This window comes from Leptodactylus fuscus, chromosome 4 (genome assembly GCF_031893055.1).
Source record: "Leptodactylus fuscus isolate aLepFus1 chromosome 4, aLepFus1.hap2, whole genome shotgun sequence".
Taxonomy (NCBI): domain Eukaryota; kingdom Metazoa; phylum Chordata; class Amphibia; order Anura; family Leptodactylidae; genus Leptodactylus; species Leptodactylus fuscus.
The window spans coordinates 8544990-8566254 of NC_134268.1; the positions used below are offsets into that span (position 1 = coordinate 8544990).

General features: G+C 41.7%; 1 protein-coding gene across 1 annotated transcript in view; it reads right to left on the reverse strand.

The window, feature by feature from the left end:
- ADGRB1 (adhesion G protein-coupled receptor B1) overlaps nucleotides 1-21265 on the reverse strand; it is a 398297-nt gene that overhangs the window by 65388 nt on the left and 311644 nt on the right. Inside the window, exons 18-20 of the mRNA XM_075270037.1 lie at nucleotides 10698-10801; nucleotides 7451-7553; nucleotides 4947-5097 (exon numbers count right to left, since the gene is read on the reverse strand). Of these exons, the coding sequence (XP_075126138.1) occupies nucleotides 4947-5097; nucleotides 7451-7553; nucleotides 10698-10801 (358 nt within the window). The remainder of the gene's footprint in view (nucleotides 1-4946; nucleotides 5098-7450; nucleotides 7554-10697; nucleotides 10802-21265) is intronic.

Here is a 21265-nt window from a genome sequence, read left to right on the forward strand (position 1 = left end):
TACACAGCTCAGTATACAGTATCACACAGGATAGGATTAGATACACAGCTCAGTATACAGTATCACACAGGATAGGATTAGATACACAGCTCAGTATACTGTATCACACAGGATAGGATTAGATACAGCTCAGTATACAGTATCACACAGGATAGGATTAGATACACAGCTCAGTATACAGTATCACACAGGATAGGATTAGATACACAGCTCAGTATACAGTATCACGCAGGATAGGATTAGATACAGCTCAGTATACAGTATCATGCAGGATAGGATTAGATACACAGCTCAGTATACAGTATCACACAGGATAGGATTAGATACACAGCTCAGTATACAGTATCACACAGGATAGGATTAGATACAGCTCAGTATACAGTATTACACAGTGATAGGATTAGATACACAGCTCAGTATACAGTATCACACAGGATAGGATTAGATACACAGCTCAGTATACAGTATCACGCAGGATAGGATTAGATACAGCTCAGTATACAGTATCATGCAGGATAGGATTAGATACACAGCTCAGTATACAGTATCACACAGGATAGGATTAGATACACAGCTCAGTATACAGTATCACACAGGATAGGATTAGATACACAGCTCAGTATACAGTATCACACAGGATAGGATTAGATACACAGCTCAGTATACTGTATCACACAGGATAGGATTAGATACAGCTCAGTATACAGTATCACACAGGATAGGATTAGAAACACAGCTCAGTATACAGTATCACACAGGATAGGATTAGATACACAGCTCAGTATACTGTATCACACAGGATAGGATTAGATACACAGCTCAGTATACAGTATCACACAGGATAGGATTAGATACACTGCTCAGTATACAGTATCACACAGGATAGGATTAGATACACAGCTCAGTATACAGTATCACACAGGATAGGATTAGATACACAGCTCAGTATACAGTATCACACAGGATAGGATTAGATACACAGCTCAGTATACTGTATCACACAGGATAGGATTAGATACAGCTCAGTATACAGTATCACACAGGATAGGATTAGATACACTGCTCAGTATACAGTATCACACATGATAGGATTAGATACACAGCTCAGTATACAGTATCACACAGGATAGGATTAGATACACAGCTCAGTATACAGTATCACACAGGATAGGATTAGATACAGCTTAGTATACAGTATCACACAGGATAGGATTAGATACACAGCACAGTATACAGTATCACACAGGATAGGATTAGATACACAGCTCAGTATACAGTATCACACAGGATAGGATTAGATACAGCTTAGTATACAGTATCACACAGGATAGGATTAGATACACAGCACAGTATACAGTATCACACAGGATAGGGTTAGATACACAGCTCAGTATACAGTATCACACAGGGTAGGATTAGATACACAGCTCAGTATACAGTATCACACAGGATGGGATTAGATACACAGCTCAGTATACTGTATCGCACAGGATAGGATTAGATACAGCTCAGTATACAGTATCACACAGGATAGGATTAGATACACTGCTCAGTATACAGTATCACACAGGATAGGATTAGATACACAGCTCAGTATACTGTATCACACAGGATAGGATTAGATACACAGCTCAGTATACTGTATCACACAGGATAGGATTAGATACAGCTCAGTATACAGTATCACACAGGATAGGATTAGATACACAGCTCAGTATACAGTATCACACAGGATAGGATTAGATACACGGCTCAGTATATAGTATCACACAGGATAGGATTAGATACACTGCTCAGTATACAGTATCACACAGGATAGGATTAGATACACAGCTCAGTATACAGTATCACACAGGATAGGATTAGATACATGGCTCAGTATATAGTATCACACAGGATAGGATTAGATACACTGCTCAGTATACAGTATCACACAGGATAGGATTAGATACACAGCTCAGTATACAGTATCACACAGGATAGGATTAGATACACAGCTCAGTATACTGTATCACACAGGATAGGATTAGATACAGCTCAGTATACAGTATCACACAGGATAGGATTAGATACACAGCTCAGTATACAGTATCACACAGGATAGGATTAGATACAGCTTAGTATACAGTATCACACAGGATAGGATTAGATACACGGCTCAGTATACAGTATTACACAGGATAGGATTAGATACACAGCTCAGTATTCTGTATCACACAGGATAGGATTAGATACACAGCTCAGTATACAGTATCACGCAGGATAGGAATAGATACAACTCAGTATACAGTATCACGCAGGATAGGATTAGATACACAGCTCAGTATAAAGTATCACACAGGATAGGATTAGATACACAGCTCAGTATACAGTATCACACAGGATAGGATTAGATACACAGCTCAGTATACTGTATCACACAGGATAGGATTAGATACACAGCTCAGTATACAGTATCACACAGGATGGGATTAGATACACAGCTCAGTATACAGTATCACACAGGATAGGATTAGATACAGCTTAGTATACAGTATCACACAGGATAGGATTAGATACACGGCTCAGTATACAGTATTACACAGGATAGGATTAGATACACAGCTCAGTATTCTGTATCACACAGGATAGGATTAGATACACAGCTCAGTATTCTGTATCACACAGGATAGGATTAGATACACAGCTCAGTATTCTGTATTACACAGGATAGGATTAGATACACAGCTCAGTATTCTGTATCACACAGGATAGGATTAGATACACAGCTCAGTATACAGTATCACGCAGGATAGGATTAGATACAACTCAGTATACAGTATCATGCAGGATAGGATTAGATACACAGCTCAGTATAAAGTATCACACAGGATAGGATTAGATACACAGCTCAGTATACAGTATCACACAGGATAGGATTAGATACACAGCTCAGTATACTGTATCACACGTATGATTAGATACACCTCTGGCTTACATACTTTGGCTCCTCCGTTCTCTGACTACATAGACTAAGCAGGTGATTAATATTGGGCCATAGACAATCTCCTCTCTGCTGTGTCTCTGTAGGTAATAGTGATTGTCCGCAGTAGCAGAGCTGAGTTTGCTTCCTTTGTGCTCAGCTCTGCTGCATTAATCATATAGAAGAATCCCCGGCCTGCTGGTTGTTGGCTGATGTAGCAGAGACCGGAGCGCATCTATTATTCAGCCCTAATAATACAGGATTCCCTGTGAGCAGCAGAGCAGAGCCCATCTATCAGCAGAGAGGAGTCAGTGAGAGGCTCAGGGGTGAAGGGATTGGAGAGATGGATAGTTATATGGGGAGGGGGTCCCAGCACGAGGCTAAACGGGGCCCAGCAGCCAAAATCTGCACAGACACAAATCTCAGCTCCTTATAATTACTACACAATCAGATCATTCATTAATGGAGTCTCCATAAGAAATGCTGAGCCCAGTGCGCTACACCTGCTCACTATAGACCTGACACAGCATAGGAATACTCATGTTTATATTGATGTCACAGTCCCTCTCTTCTTTAGCCTCCTCTCAACCGGTGTCAGTAATTACTGCAATTCTTGCATTCTGTTCATGAACCAGAAAGCTCAGGATAAACAAATTAGACTTTGATCAAGAACCAATTTAATACAATCTTGCAACATACTGGCAACATTTTTGATCTTGCAGTTCACGACACAACCACTGGGTGGCCACGCATGTACACACATATACTGTGCAACAGACTATTATCTTGAAAATCTGATCATCTCGTAGTACATGTATCTGAACATGTCCAGGCGAGAAGCCATCTAGTATACGCAGCAGAACTGATCTGGCTCCACTAGGACCAAGTAGATCCTGCAGTAACCGCTCGCTGACAGATCACATGATCGCCGCAAAAGGAACGAGCTACATCATGCAGCGTTCCGGATGGAACTGTAATAAGACCTCCCTGGTCCAGCCCATCATCTATTAGCCGTAGAGTGGAGACAGGCAACAAAGAGTGTCTCCCACTCTGGAGGACCAAACAGTTCCATAAATTGCCTTGAGTTCAGTGGACATCATGTAATGCTTCACTTATCCTGCGGAGGCGCTGCAGAGGATTTGAACAGTTGCTGCCAGAGGTGATTAGGGGGACACCTGGTGAGAATTTTCTCTTGGAAAAACCTGTGTCCCGAAAAAAATTATCAGAAATGACAAGTGACTGGAATTATTGGGGGGAGGGGTGCAAAAATTTTGCAACATTTTAGAAATTAGAATCAGTTCCGTGCTTGTCGTGTCCGCTGATCGCTATGTGTTTCCTCATATTAATGACTCCATGGAGCGATGACTTTGTTGATTATTTTGACTCTAATTGCTTTCCTAAAATTGACAAATATCACAGCCGCCATGGCCGCTTTATGCCGGGAAGAAAATTCCGCTGCAATTATTTCCCCTTGGTTTTTGTAATTTCCGCCGCGCTCGCACAATGCGTTCCTCGGGTCACAGAAAATCTACGCTTTCATTTTCAGCACCTCCAGCCAATGCAATTAAGAGAGAAAGAAATTAGACACAATTATTTTGCTTCACGCCATAAAGCGAGATCCTCCTCAGGTGGAAGGCCGTGATGGAGTCATCCATGAGTCTTGTCTTTTGGGGGGGGGGGGGATCACGGGGGCTCAAAGAAGACTCAAAATCCCCATTATAATTGGCGCCTCATGTGTCTACTGCCGAGGTTCACCCATGATGGCACCTCCATATATTCAGGAAGAATAGAACAGCGCCCCCTATTGTTTCAATTATCACATTTGGGTTTAGGGTGCAGTCAGAGAACCGTAGGGGGGAAGAGGATGGAGAGGGAACATATTACAGGAAATATGTGGAGATTAATACATGCAACACCCTGCAAATTGTGTGCCAATTGTAAATGTGACATCCTAGAAGGACAAACAAGGAACACGGAATCTTACCCCAGCCAAGACAGAGGAACCTCTTGCGGATGATTCTGTTGCGGAGTCGCCCTGTTACCGCCATGTAGGACTGCCACGCCTCTGTCAGCACCCAGCAGAATGAGGAGAGGAAGAAGAAGTGCAGGAAGGCCGCCACCAGGGTGCAGATGACCTGCGTACGACAGAACGACACCTGAAACTGACAGTCAAGGTAAAAGCAGCTCTGCAGTGCCCAAGTCTTGCCCTCCTGTCCTGAGTGGGGGGAGCAGATGGGATGGAGGGAATGGACAGTTCTAGAAGGGGCTTCAAACTGCTTTTGATATCTATTTTCTTAGTGGCGGTCCCATGTGCCAGGGGGGCTGCAGGGATGTGATCTGCTCACACAGCTGCAGGGGCTATTACAATCTATCAAAATCGTCCTGCCTAAAGAGCTGCAGGGTCTGTTACAATGTATCGAAATAAAGTGGAGGACAAGAAGGGAGATAACCTTGGCGTGCATAAGGAGACAAACACTAGCTGGGGTCCTGCTCAAACAGCTGCAGGGTTTATTATAACGCCATATTATATTAATTTCACCTGTAATACTTGGAGGGGGAGGGGGCTGGTTCTGCTGTCACGGCTGCTTGGTTTGTTGGTGGGTCTCTCTTCCATTCCTGACTAGTCCTCACCTTCTCCGCATATGTTGGGAGTGTATAATGTGTGTGTAATGATGAGAATAGATGGGGAGTTATTGCCTCGCTGTTCTCTAGGCAGCCATGATGGGAAAGCAATGGCGAGGCTGCAGCAATCCTAATACCCAGCCAAGCGTCAGATGACAGAATCGCCATCCAATTTCTCCAGTCCTGTATGAGAGTTGCGGCTGCCATCAGAAACCTCAGAGATCTTACAGCTGGAGGAGATGCCACTGCTGCTGACAGCGGTCTGAGACATGGAATCGTATCATCCCGCTGGTATATGTGATGTATACAGGAGCGCTGCAGATACAGCTCAGCACCGCACACCATTACCAATGGATATATGATTGTATAATATGGACATACAGTGGACTGACCACCAGCAGCGCACACAACACACGGGCGGGGGGCTAAAGAACAAAGAATACGACAAAGCAACAGGAATGGAGGAAGATCCAGAGTGTACAGAGAAGGTGGTGGGGATGCAACATTGTATCACTGAGGTTATAATCGGAAGATGGGGGGCTGGTCTGGGGTCTGATGATATAGGGGTCTGATGATATAGGGGTATGGTCTGTGGTCTGATGATAGAGGGGTCTGATGATAGAGGGGTCTGATGATATAGGGGTCTGATGATATAGGGGTATGGTCTGTGGTCTGATGATAGAGGGGTCTGATGATATAGGTGTCTGATGATATAGGGGTCTGATGATATAGGGGTCTGATGATATAGGGGTCTGATGATATAGGGGGTCTGATGATATAGGGGTCTGATGATATAGGGGTCAGATGATATAGGTGTCTGATGATATAGGTGTCTGATGATATAGGGGTCTGATGATATAGGGGTCTGATGATATAGGGGTCAGATAATATAGGGGTCTGATGATATAGGGGTCTGATGATATAGGGGTCAGATGATATAGGTGTCTGATGATATAGGGGTCAGATGATATAGGGGTCTGATGATATAGGGGTCTGATGATATAGGGTCTGATGATATCGGGGTCTGATGATATAGGGGTCTGATGATATAGGGGTCTGATGATATAGGGGTCTGATGATATAGGGTCTGATGATATAGGGGTCTGGCATATGGTAAAGCGTTTTTAGGGGTTGATATTTTAGGAATCTGGGATACAATAAATGTAAGGATTGTTGTGATATTTGATCTGTGGCCTAGTTTTGGGTCTGAATGAATTTGGGGTGTAGTTTGGGGTCTGAATGAATTTGGGGTCTGAGTCAGTGCTTACTTAGCTATTAGGTTAAGGTTAAACTTGGCAGCCTAATAGTATTTTCTATAAACCCAACTGGGCAGGATATTGTTACCTCGCCTTAAAGGGATATTCCAGGACTATAGTAATGGAGACTTACCTTTAGGATAGGCCAATAATATCAGATTATTGGGGATTCAGATTCAAGCAGGCTCTCGATCAGGATTTGGAGCTCCAAACAGGCCCCAAAACAGGCACAGTGCCATACATTAAGCAGTGGCCATGCATGGTAGTGCATTCACTGGAATAGGAGACAGCGCTGCAGTACTATTCACAGCCACTATACAATGGAGGGCGTTGTTTCTGCTTTGGAAGGTCATGATGGTTTGAGTGAGATGGACATTGGGGGTGTTTGTTGTTGGACACTGATAAATGTTCATGTTCAAAGGGGCTACGACTCAGAACTTTCTAGTTGTTCCCAGAATATCGCCAAAACAATACGGAACAATTCTGGCAATAGGGGCGGTGTATGAAATAGCAGCCGCTCCTGGAAAATGTGATAGCACTGGGATTGTAGATTCAGATGTAAACAATAGGGGGCAGTAATGACGTGAAAATAGGGGGCAGTATATGTTACCTTGTTCCTGGTCTGCGTTTGCCCCACAAGTATTAAGGCATTAGAAGAGATGATGGACAAACAAAAGTTGATCAGGATGACGGAGCGCTCAGACCGGATGTACCTGAAATAAGGACCGGGAAAAGTCAGTGACCATCCGAACCCAACAAAAAGCACAAAGTAGCAATATAATAAAGACGTACAATATATAATGTAATAGTAACCCAATAACCAGAGGAACACATCATATCCAGAGAGGAGACAGAGAATGAGAAGACTCTTATATGTAATACACAGAGCAATCACAGGGTGATATTATATACAGATGTAGCTGAGTGGAATTTGTTGTAAAAGTGCTTGATGACTCATTTAAGATAATACCCATTGATATTACCGGCAGTCCTATGTAACACCACAGATAACACAGTGATAACTCTCTGAGTACAGGTAATGTAGTAGATGTCACCGGCAGTCCTATGTAACACCACAGGTAACACAGTGATAACTCTCTATATACAGGTAATGTAGTAGATGTCACCGGCAGTCCTATGTAACACCACAGATAACACAGTGATAACTCTCTGAGTACAGGTAATGTAGTAGATGTCACCGGCAGTCCTATGTAACACCACAGGTAACACAGTGATAACTCTCTATATACAGGTAATGTAGTAGATGTCACCGGCAGTCCTATGTAACACCACAGATAACACAGTGATAACTCTCTATATACAGGTAATGTAGTAGATGTCACCGGCAGTCCTATGTAACACCACAGATAACACAGTGATAACTCTCTATATACAGGTAATGTAGTAGATGTCACCGGCAGTCCTATGTAACACCACAGATAACACAGTGATAACTCTCTATATACAGGTAATGTAATATATGTCACCGGCAGTCCTATGTAACACCACAGATAACACAGTGATAACTCTCTATATACAGGTAATGTAGTAGATGTCACCGGCAGTCCTATGTAACACCACAGATAACACAGTGATAACTCTCTATATACAGGTAATGTAGTAGATGTCACCGGCAGTCCTATGTAACACCACAGATAACACAGTGATAACTCTCTATATACAGGTAATGTAGTAGATGTCACCGGCAGTCCTATGTAACACCACAGATAACACAGTGATAACTCTCTATATACAGGTAATGTAGTAGATGTCACCGGCAGTCCTATGTAACACCACAGATAACACAGTGATAACTCTCTATATACAAGTAATGTAGTAGATGTCACCGGCAGTCCTATGTAACACACGGATAACACAGTGATAACTCTCTATATACAGGTAATGTAGTAGATGTCACCGGCAGTCCTATGTAACACCCAAGATAACACAGTGATAACTCTCTATATACAGGTAATGTAGTAGATGTCACCGGCAGTCCTATGTAACACCCAAGATAACACAGTGATAACTCTCTATATACAAGTAATGTAGTAGATGTCACCGGCAGTCCTATGTAACACACGGATAACACAGTGATAACTCTCTCTATACAGGTAATGTAGTAGATGTCACCGGCAGTCCTATGTAACATCACAGATAACACAGTGATAACTCTCTGAGTACAGGTAATGTAGTAGATGTCACCGGCAGTCCTATGTAACACCACAGATAACACAGTGATAACTCTCTATATACAGGTAATGTAGTAGATGTCACCGGCAGTCCCATGTAACACCACAGATAACACAGTGATAACTCTCTATATACAGGTAATGTAGTAGATGTCACCGGCAGTCCTATGTAACACCACAGATAACACAGTGATAACTCTCTATATACAGGTAATGTAGTAGATGTCACCGGCAGTCCTATGTAACACCACAGATAACACAGTGATATCTCTCTATATACAGGTAATGTAGTAGATGTCACCGGCAGTCCTATGTAACACCACAGATAACACAGTGATAACTCTCTATATACAGGTAATGTAGTAGATGTCACCGGCAGTCCTATGTAACACCACAGATATCACAGTGATAACTCTCTATATACAGGTAATGTAGTAGATGTCACCGGCAGTCCTATGTAACACCACAGATAACACAGTGATAACTCTCTATATACAGGTAATGTAGTAGATGTCACCGGCAGTCCTATGTAACACCACAGATAACACAGTGATAACTCTCTATATACAGGTAATGTAGTAGATGTCACTGGCAGTCCTATGTAACACCACAGATAACACAGTGATAACTCTCTATATACAGGTAATGTAGTAGATGTCACCGGCAGTCCTATGTAACACTACAGATAACACAGTGATAACTCTCTATATACAGGTAATGTAGTAGATGTCACCGGCAGTCCTATGTAACACCACAGATAACACAGTGATAACTCTCTATATACAGGTAATGTAGTAGATGTCACCGGCAGTCCTATGTAACACCACAGATAACACAGTGATAACTCTCTGAGTACAGGTAATGTAGTAGATGTCACCGGCAGTCCTATGTAACACCACAGATAACACAGTGATAACTCTCTATATACAGGTAATGTAGTAGATGTCACCGGCAGTCCTATGTAACACCACAGATAACACAGTGATAACTCTCTATATACAGGTAATGTAGTAGATGTCACCGGCAGTCCTATGTAACACCACAGATAACACAGTGATATCTCTATATATACAGGTAATGTAGTAGATGTCACCGGCAGTCCTATGTAACAACACAGATAACACAGTGATATCTCTCTATATACAGGTAATGTAGTAGATGTCACCGGCAGTCCTATGTAACACCACAGATAACACAGTGATAACTCTCTGAGTACAGGTAATGTAGTAGATGACACCGGCAGTCCTATGTAACACCACAGATAACACAGTGATAACTCTCTATATACAGGTAATGTACTAGATGTCACCGGCAGTCCTATGTAACACCACAGATAACACAGTGATAACTCTCTATATACAGGTAATGTAGTAGATGTCACCGGCAGTCCCATGTAACACCACAGATAACACAGTGATAACTCTCTGAGTACAGGTAATGTAGTAGATGTCACCAGCAGTCCTATGTAACAGATAACGCTGTGTCCCTATCACCCTCATACTTTACACTGCAGCTTTAACATAGTCAATCAGCCAATCAATGAACAACAAAGTCCTGCTGACTCTCAATAGTCCACCTGATGGATGGGAGATGTATTACATCCTCTGCAGTGTCTCATTAGTCACCAATTAATGAATCAGTCACATGACATAACTTCGTACTCACCTCCACACGGAGACATAGATGATGATGAGAAGTAGGAGTGTCAGCGAGGAGACGCCGCAGCCGACGATCAGGGTGACCGAGGGGACAAGAACCTTTTCCATATTCTGCAATGGAAGAAGAAATAGGTTTACAAGGGTTCTCCATAAAGAAGTCATTGCACCGTCCAAGTACCACAACCCCCACCCTCCCCCATCTCATCTTATATAAAGCCTCAGCGTCTAGGTGTCAGTCCTCACTGCAGGATTAGCATTATATTCATGATGAACAAATTGTCATTGTCTATTAGTGCTGAATTCCTTAAAGGAGGAAGAGGAGGAATTATTTATCAGCAACTTATAACATTGCAGAGCAACCGTACAAATGGTTATATGCTGGGAGAAACAAGTGTGAACAGCGGGCAACGTCACCGAAGACAAACAATTCTCAGAAACAGATGTAAAGCCGCAGAATCTGCAAATAACACCCGGGAAGACCGTCTGTGCCCCGAAATACTGCCAGGAACGCGTCATTCATACAGTGTATGGGATATCTCCCTGTTACATAGGACTGCCGGTGACATCTACTACATTACCTGTATATAGAGAGTTATCACTGTGTTATCTGTGGTGTTACATAGGACTGCCGGTGACATCTACTGCATTACCTGTATATAGAGAGTTATCACTGTGTTATCTGTGGTGTTACATAGGACTGCCGGTGACATCTACTGCATTACCTGTATATAGAGAGTTATCACTGTGATATCTGTGGTGTTACATAGGACTGCCGGTGACATCTACTACATTACCTGTATATAGAGAGTTATCACTGTGTTATCTGTGGTGTTACATAGGACTGCCAGTGACATCTACTACATTACCTGTATATAGAGAGTTATCACTGTGTTATCTGTGGTGTTACATAGGACTGCCGGTGACATCTACTACATTACCTGTATATAGAGAGTTATCACTGTGTTATCTGTGGTGTTACATAGGACTGCCGGTGACATCTACTACATTACCTGTATATAGAGAGTTATCACTGTGTTATCTGTGGTGTTACATAGGACTGCCGGTGACATCTACTACATTACCTGTATATAGAGAGTTATCACTGTGTTATCTGTGGTGTTACATAGGACTGCCGGTGACATCTACTACATTACCTGTACTCAGAGAGTTATCACTGTGTTATCTGTGGTGTTACATAGGACTGCCGGTGACATCTACTACATTACCTGTATGTAGAGAGTTATCACTGTGTTATCTGTAGTGTTACATAGGACTGCCGGTGACATCTACTACATTACCTGAATATAGAGAGTTATCACTGTGTTATCTGTGGTGTTACATAGGACTGCCGGTGACATCTACTACATTACCTGTACTCAGAGAGTTATCACTGTGTTATCTGTGGTGTTACATAGGACTGCCGGTGACATCTACTACATTACCTGTATATAGAGAGTTATAACAGTGTTATCTGTGGTATTACATGGGACTGCCGCTGACATCTACTACATTACCTGTATATAGAGAGTTATCACTGTGTTATCTGTGGTGTTACATAGGACTGCCGGTGACATCTACTACATTACCTGTATATAGAGAGTTATCACTGTGTTATCTGTGGTGTTACATAGGACTGCCGGTGACATCTACTACATTACCTGTACTCAGAGAGTTATCACTGTGTTATCTGTGGTGTTACATAGGACTGCCAGTGACATCTACTACATTACCTGTATATAGAGAGTTATCACTGTGTTATCTGTGGTGTTACATAGGACTGCCGGTGACATCTACTACATTACCTGTATATAGAGAGTTATCACTGTGTTATCTGTGGTGTTACATAGGACTGCCGGTGACATCTACTACATTACCTGTATATAGAGAGTTATCACTGTGTTATCTGTGTGTTACATAGGACTGCCGGTGACATCTACTACATTACCTGTATATAGAGAGTTATCACTGTGTTATCTGTGGTGTTACATAGGACTGCCGGTGACATCTACTACATTATCTGTATATAGAGAGTTATCACTGTGTTATCTGTGGTGTTACATAGGACTGCTGGTGACATCTACTACATTATCTGTATATAGAGAGTTATCACTGTGTTATCTGTGGTGTTACATAGGACTGCCGGTGACATCTACTACATTACCTGTATATAGAGAGTTATCACTGTGTTATCTGTGGTGTTACATAGGACTGCCGGTGACATCTACTACATTACCTGTACTCAGAGAGTTATCACTGTGTTATCTGTGGTGTTACATAGGACTGCCGGTGACATCTACTACATTACCTGTATATAGAGAGTTATCACTGTGTTATCTGTGGTGTTACATAGGACTGCCGGTGACATCTACTACATTACCTGTATATAGAGAGTTATCACTGTGTTATCTGTGGTGTTACATAGGACTGCCGGTGACATCTACTACATTACCTGTATATAGAGAGTTATCACTGTGTTATCTGTGGTGTTACATAGGACTGCCGGTGACATCTACTACATTACCTGTATATAGAGAGTTATCACTGTGTTATCTGTGGTGTTACATAGGACTGCCGGTGACATCTACTACATTACCTGTATATAGAGCGTTATCACTGTGTTATCTGTGGTGTTACATAGGACTGCCGGTGACATCTACTATATTACCTGTATATAGAGAGTTATCACTGTGTTATCTGTGGTGTTACATAGGACTGCCGGTGACATCTACTACATTACCTGTATATAGAGAGTTATCACTGTGTTATCTGTGGTGTTACATAGGACTGCCGGTGACATCTACTACATTACCTGTATATAGAGCGTTATCACTGTGTTATCTGTGGTGTTACATAGGACTGCCGGTGACATCTACTACATTACCTGTATATAGAGAGTTATCACTGTGTTATCTGTGGTGTTACATAGGACTGCCGGTGACATCTACTACATTACCTGTATATAGAGAGTTATCACTGTGTTATCTGTGGTGTTACATAGGACTGCCGGTGACATCTACTACATTACCTGTATATAGAGAGTTATCACTGTGTTATCTGTGGTGTTACATAGGACTGCCGGAGACATCTACTACATTACCTGTATATAGAGAGTTATCACTGTGTTATCTGTGGTGTTACATAGGACTGCCGGTGACATCTACTACATTACCTGTACTCAGAGAGTTATCACTGTGTTATCTGTGGTGTTACATGGGACTGCCGCTGACATCTACTACATTACCTGTATATAGAGAGTTATCACTGTGTTATCTGTGGTGTTACATAGGACTGCCGGTGACATCTACTACATTACCTGTATATAGAGAGTTATCACTGTGTTATCTGTGGTGTTACATAGGACTGCAGGTGACATCTACTACATTACCTGTATATAGAGAGTTATCACTGTGTTATCTGTAGTGTTACATAGGACTGCCGGTGACATCTACTACATTACCTGTATATAGAGAGTTATCACTGTGTTATCTGTGGTGTTACATAGGACTGCCGGTGACATCTACTACATTACCTGTATATAGAGAGTTATCACTGTGTTATCTGTGGTGTTACATAGGACTGCCGGTGACATCTACTACATTACCTGTATATAGAGAGTTATCACTGTGATATCTGTGGTGTTACATAGGACTGCCGGTGACATCTACTACATTACCTGTACTCAGAGAGTTATCACTGTGTTATCTGTGGTGTTACATAGGACTGCTGGTGACATCTACTACATTACCTGTATATAGAGAGTTATCACTGTGTTATCTGTGGTGTTACATAGGACTGCCGGTGACATCTACTACATTACCTGTATATAGAGAGTTATCACTGTGATATCTGTGGTGTTACATAGGACTGCCGGTGACATCTACTACATTACCTGTATATAGAGTTATCACTGTGTTATCTGTGGTGTTACATAGGACTGCCGGTGACATCTACTACATTACCTGTATATAGAGAGTTATCACTGTGTTATCTGTGGTGTTACATAGGACTGCCGGTGACATCTACTACATTACCTGTATATAGAGAGTTATCACTGTGTTATCTGTGGTGTTACATAGGACTGCCGGTGACATCTACTACATTACCTGTACTCAGAGAGTTATCACTGTGTTATCTGTGGTGTTACATAGGACTGCCAGTGACATCTACTACATTACCTGTATATAGAGAGTTATCACTGTGTTATCTGTGGTGTTACATGGGACTGCCGGTGACATCTACTACATTACCTGTATATAGAGAGTTATCACTGTGTTATCTGTGGTGTTACATAGGACTGCCGGTGTCATCTACTACATTACCTGTATATAGAGAGTTATCACTGTGTTATCTGTGGTGTTACATAGGACTGCCGGTGTCATCTACTACATTACCTGTATATAGAGAGTTATCACTGTGTTATCTGTGGTGTTACATAGGACTGCCGGTGACATCTACTACATTACCTGTATATAGAGAGTTATCACTGTGTTATCTGTGGTGTTACATAGGACTGCCGGTGACATCTACTACATTACCTGTATATAGAGAGTTATCACTGTGTTATCTGTGGTGTTACATAGGACTGCCGGTGTCATCTACTACATTACCTGTATATAGAGAGTTATCACTGTGTTATCTGTGGTGTTACATAGGACTGCCGGTGACATCTACTACATTACCTGTACTCAGAGAGTTATCACTGTGTTATCTGTGGTGTTACATAGGACTGCCGGGGACATCTACTACATTACCTGTAGTCAGAGAGTTATCACTGTGTTATCTGTGGTGTTACATAGGACTGCCGGTGACATCTACTACATTACCTGTATATAGAGAGTTATCACTGTGTTATCTGTGGTGTTACATAGGACTGCCGGTGACATCTACTACATTACCTGTACATAGAGAGTTATCACTGTGTTATCTGTGGTGTTACATGGGACTGCCGCTGACATCTACTACATTACCTGTATATAGAGAGTTATCACTGTGTTATCTGTGGTGTTACATAGGACTGCCGGTGACATCTACTACATTACCTGTATATAGAGAGTTATCACTGTGTTATCTGTGGTGTTACATAGGACTGCAGGTGACATCTACTACATTACCTGTATATAGAGAGTTATCACTGTGTTATCTGTAGTGTTACATAGGACTGCCGGTGACATCTACTACATTACCTGTATATAGAGAGTTATCACTGTGATATCTGTGGCGTTACATAGGACTGCCGGTGACATCTACTACATTACCTGTACTCAGAGAGTTATCACTGTGTTATCTGTGGTGTTACATAGGACTGCTGGTGACATCTACTACATTACCTGTATATAGAGAGTTATCACTGTGTTATCTGTGGTGTTACATAGGACTGCCGGTGACATCTACTACATTACCTGTATATAGAGAGTTATCACTGTGTTATCTGTGGTGTTACATAGGACTGCCGGTGACATCTACTACATTACCTGTATATAGAGTTATCACTGTGTTATCTGTGGTGTTACATAGGACTGCCGGTGACATCTACTACATTACCTGTATATAGAGAGTTATCACTGTGTTATCTGTGGTGTTACATAGGACTGCCGGTGACATCTACTACATTACCTGTACTCAGAGAGTTATCACTGTGTTATCTGTGGTGTTACATAGGACTGCCAGTGACATCTACTACATTACCTGTATATAGAGAGTTATCACTGTGTTATCTGTGGTGTTACATAGGACTGCCGGTGACATCTACTACATTACCTGTATATAGAGAGTTATCACTGTGTTATCTGTGGTGTTACATAGGACTGCCAGTGACATCTACTACATTACCTGTATATAGAGAGTTATCACTGTGTTATCTGTGGTGTTACATAGGACTGCCGGTGACATCTACTACATTACCTGTACTCAGAGAGTTATCACTGTGTTATCTGTGGTGTTACATAGGACTGCCGGTGACATCTACTACATTACCTGTATATAGAGAGTTATCACTGTGTTATCTGTGGTGTTACATAGGACTGCCGGTGACATCTACTACATTACCTGTATATAGAGTTATCACTGTGTTATCTGTGGTGTTACATAGGACTGCCGGTGACATCTACTACATTACCTGTATATAGAGAGTTATCACTGTGTTATCTGTGGTGTTACATAGGACTGCCGGTGACATCTACTACATTACCTGTATATAGAGAGTTATCACTGTGTTATCTGTGGTGTTACATAGGACTGCCGGTGACATCTACTACATTACCTGTATATAGAGAGTTATCACTGTGTTATCTGTGTGTTACATAGGACTGCCGGTGACATCTACTACATTACCTGTATATAGAGAGTTATCACTGTGTTATCTGTGGTGTTACATAGGACTGCCGCTGACATCTACTACATTACCTGTATATAGAGAGTTATCACTGTGTTATCTGTGGTGTTACATAGGACTGCCGGTGACATCTACTACATTACCTGTACTCAGAGAGTTATCACTGTGTTATCTGTGGTGTTACATAGGACTGCCGGTGACATCTACTACATTACCTGTATATAGAGAGTTATAACAGTGTTATCTGTGGTATTACATGGGACTGCCGCTGACATCTACTACATTACCTGTATATAGAGAGTTATCACTGTGTTATCTGTGGTGTTACATAGGACTGCCGGTGACATCTACTACATTACCTGTATATAGAGAGTTATCACTGTGTTATCTGTGGTGTTACATAGGACTGCCGGTGACATCTACTACATTACCTGTACTCAGAGAGTTATCACTGTGTTATCTGTGGTGTTACATAGGACTGCCAGTGACATCTACTACATTACCTGTATATAGAGAGTTATCACTGTGTTATCTGTGGTGTTACATAGGACTGCCGGTGACATCTACTACATTACCTGTATATAGAGAGTTATCACTGTGTTATCTGTGGTGTTACATAGGACTGCCGGTGACATCTACTACATTACCTGTATATAGAGAGTTATCACTGTGTTATCTGTGTGTTACATAGGACTGCCGGTGACATCTACTACATTACCTGTATATAGAGAGTTATCACTGTGTTATCTGTGTGTTACATAGGACTGCCGGTGACATCTACTACATTACCTGTATATAGAGAGTTATCACTGTGTTATCTGTGGTGTTACATAGGACTGCCGGTGACATCTACTACATTATCTGTATATAGAGAGTTATCACTGTGTTATCTGTGGTGTTACATAGGACTGCCGGTGACATCTACTACATTACCTGTACTCAGAGAGTTATCACTGTGTTATCTGTGGTGTTACATAGGACTGCCGGTGACATCTACTACATTACCTGTATATAGAGCGTTATCACTGTGTTATCTGTGGTGTTACATAGGACTGCCGGTGACATCTACTATATTACCTGTATATAGAGAGTTATCACTGTGTTATCTGTGGTGTTACATAGGACTGCCGGTGACATCTACTACATTACCTGTATATAGAGAGTTATCACTGTGTTATCTGTGGTGTTACATAGGACTGCCGGTGACATCTACTACATTACCTGAATATAGAGAGTTATCACTGTGTTATCTGTGGTGTTACATAGGACTGCCGGTGACATCTACTACATTACCTGTATATAGAGAGTTATCACTGTGTTATCTGTGGTGTTACATAGGACTGCCGGTGACATCTACTACATTACCTGTATATAGAGAGTTATCACTGTGTTATCTGTGGTGTTACATAGGACTGCCGGTGACATCTACTACATTACCTGTATATAGAGAGTTATCACTGTGTTATCTGTGTGTTACATAGGACTGCCGGTGACATCTACTACATTACCTGTATATAGAGAGTTATCACTGTGTTATCTGTGGTGTTACATAGGACTGCCGGAGACATCTACTACATTACCTGTATATAGAGAGTTATCACTGTGTTATCTGTGGTGTTACATAGGACTGCCGGTGACATCTACTACATTACCTGTACTCAGAGAGTTATCACTGTGTTATCTGTGGTGTTACATGGGACTGCCGCTGACATCTACTACATTACCTGTATATAGAGAGTTATCACTGTGTTATCTGTGGTGTTACATAGGACTGCCGGTGACATCTACTACATTACCTGTATATAGAGAGTTATCACTGTGTTATCTGTGGTGTTACATAGGACTGCAGGTGACATCTACTACATTACCTGTATATAGAGAGTTATCACTGTGTTATCTGTAGTGTTACATAGGACTGCCGGTGACATCTACTACATTATCTGTATATAGAGAGTTGTCACTGTGATATCTGTGGTGTTACATAGGACTGCCGGTGACATCTACTACATTACCTGTACTCAGAGAGTTATCACTGTGTTATCTGTGGTGTTACATAGGACTGCTGGTGACATCTACTACATTACCTGTATATAGAGAGTTATCACTGTGTTATCTGTGGTGTTACATAGGACTGCCGGTGACATCTACTACATTACCTGTATATAGAGAGTTATCACTGTGATATCTGTGGTGTTACATAGGACTGCCGGTGACATCTACTACATTACCTGTATATAGAGAGTTATCACTGTGTTATCTGTGGTGTTACATAGGACTGCCGGTGACATCTACTACATTACCTGTATATAGAGAGTTATCACTGTGTTATCTGTGGTGTTACATAGGACTGCCGGTGACATCTACTACATTACCTGTACTCAGAGAGTTATCACTGTGTTATCTGTGGTGTTACATAGGACTGCCAGTGACATCTACTACATTACCTGTATATAGAGAGTTATCACTGTGTTATCTGTGGTGTTACATGGGACTGCCGGTGACATCTACTACATTACCTGTATATAGAGAGTTATCACTGTGTTATCTGTGGTGTTACATAGGACTGCCGGTGTCATCTACTACATTACCTGTATATAGAGAGTTATCACTGTGTTATCTGTGGTGTTACATAGGACTGCCGGTGACATCTACTACATTACCTGTATATAGAGAGTTATCACTGTGTTATCTGTGGTGTTACATAGGACTGCCGGTGACATCTACTACATTACCTGTATATAGAGAGTTATCACTGTGTTATCTGTGGTGTTACATAGGACTGCCGGTGTCATCTACTACATTACCTGTATATAGAGAGTTATCACTGTGTTATCTGTGGTGTTACATAGGACTGCCGGTGACATCTACTACATTACCTGTACTCAGAGAGTTATCACTGTGTTATCTGTGGTGTTACATAGGACTGCCGGGGACATCTACTACATTACCTGTAGTCAGAGAGTTATCACTGTGTTATCTGTGGTGTTACATAGGACTGCCGGTGACATCTACTACATTACCTGTATATAGAGAGTTATCACTGTGTTATCTGTGGTGTTACATAGGACTGCCGGTGACATCTACTACATTACCTGTACATAGAGAGTTATCACTGTGTTATCTGTGGTGTTACATGGGACTGCCGCTGACATCTACTACATTACCTGTATATAGAGAGTTATCACTGTGTTATCTGTGGTGTTACATAGGACTGCCGGTGACATCTACTACATTACCTGTATATAGAGAGTTATCACTGTGTTATCTGTGGTGTTACATAGGACTGCAGGTGACATCTACTACATTACCTGTATATAGAGAGTTATCACTGTGTTATCTGTAGTGTTACATAGGACTGCCGGTGACATCTACTACATTACCTGTATATAGAGAGTTATCACTGTGATATCTGTGGCGTTACATAGGACTGCCGGTGACATCTACTACATTACCTGTACTCAGAGAGTTATCACTGTGTTATCTGTGGTGTTACATAGGACTGCTGGTGACATCTACTACATTACCTGTATATAGAGAGTTATCACTGTGTTATCTGTGGTGTTACATAGGACTGCCGGTGACATCTACTACATTACCTGTATATAGAGAGTTATCACTGTGTTATCTGTGGTGTTACATAGGACTGCCGGTGACATCTACTACATTACCTGTATATAGAGAGTTATCACTGTGTTATCTGTAGTGTTACATAGGACTGCCGGTGACATCTACTACATTACCTGTATATAGAGAGTTATCACTGTGATATCTGTGGCGTTACATAGGACTGCCGGTGACATCTACTACATTACCTGTACTCAGAGAGTTATCACTGTGTTATCTGTGGTGTTACATAGGACTGCTGGTGACATCTACTACATTACCTGTATATAGAGAGTTATCACTGTGTTATCTGTGGTGTTACATAGGACTGCCGGTGACATCTACTACATTACCTGTATATAGAGAGTTATCACTGTGTTATCTTTGGTGTTACATAGGACTGCCGGTGACATCTACTACATTACCTGTATATAGAGAGTTATCACTGTGTTATCTGTGGTGTTACATAGGACTGCCGGTGACATCTACTATATTACCTGTATATAGAGAGTTATCACTGTGTTATCTGTGGTGTTACATAGGACTGCCGGTGACATCTACTACATTACCTGTATATAGAGAGTTATCACTGTGTTATCTGTGGTGTTACATAGGACTGCCGGTGACATCTACTACATTAC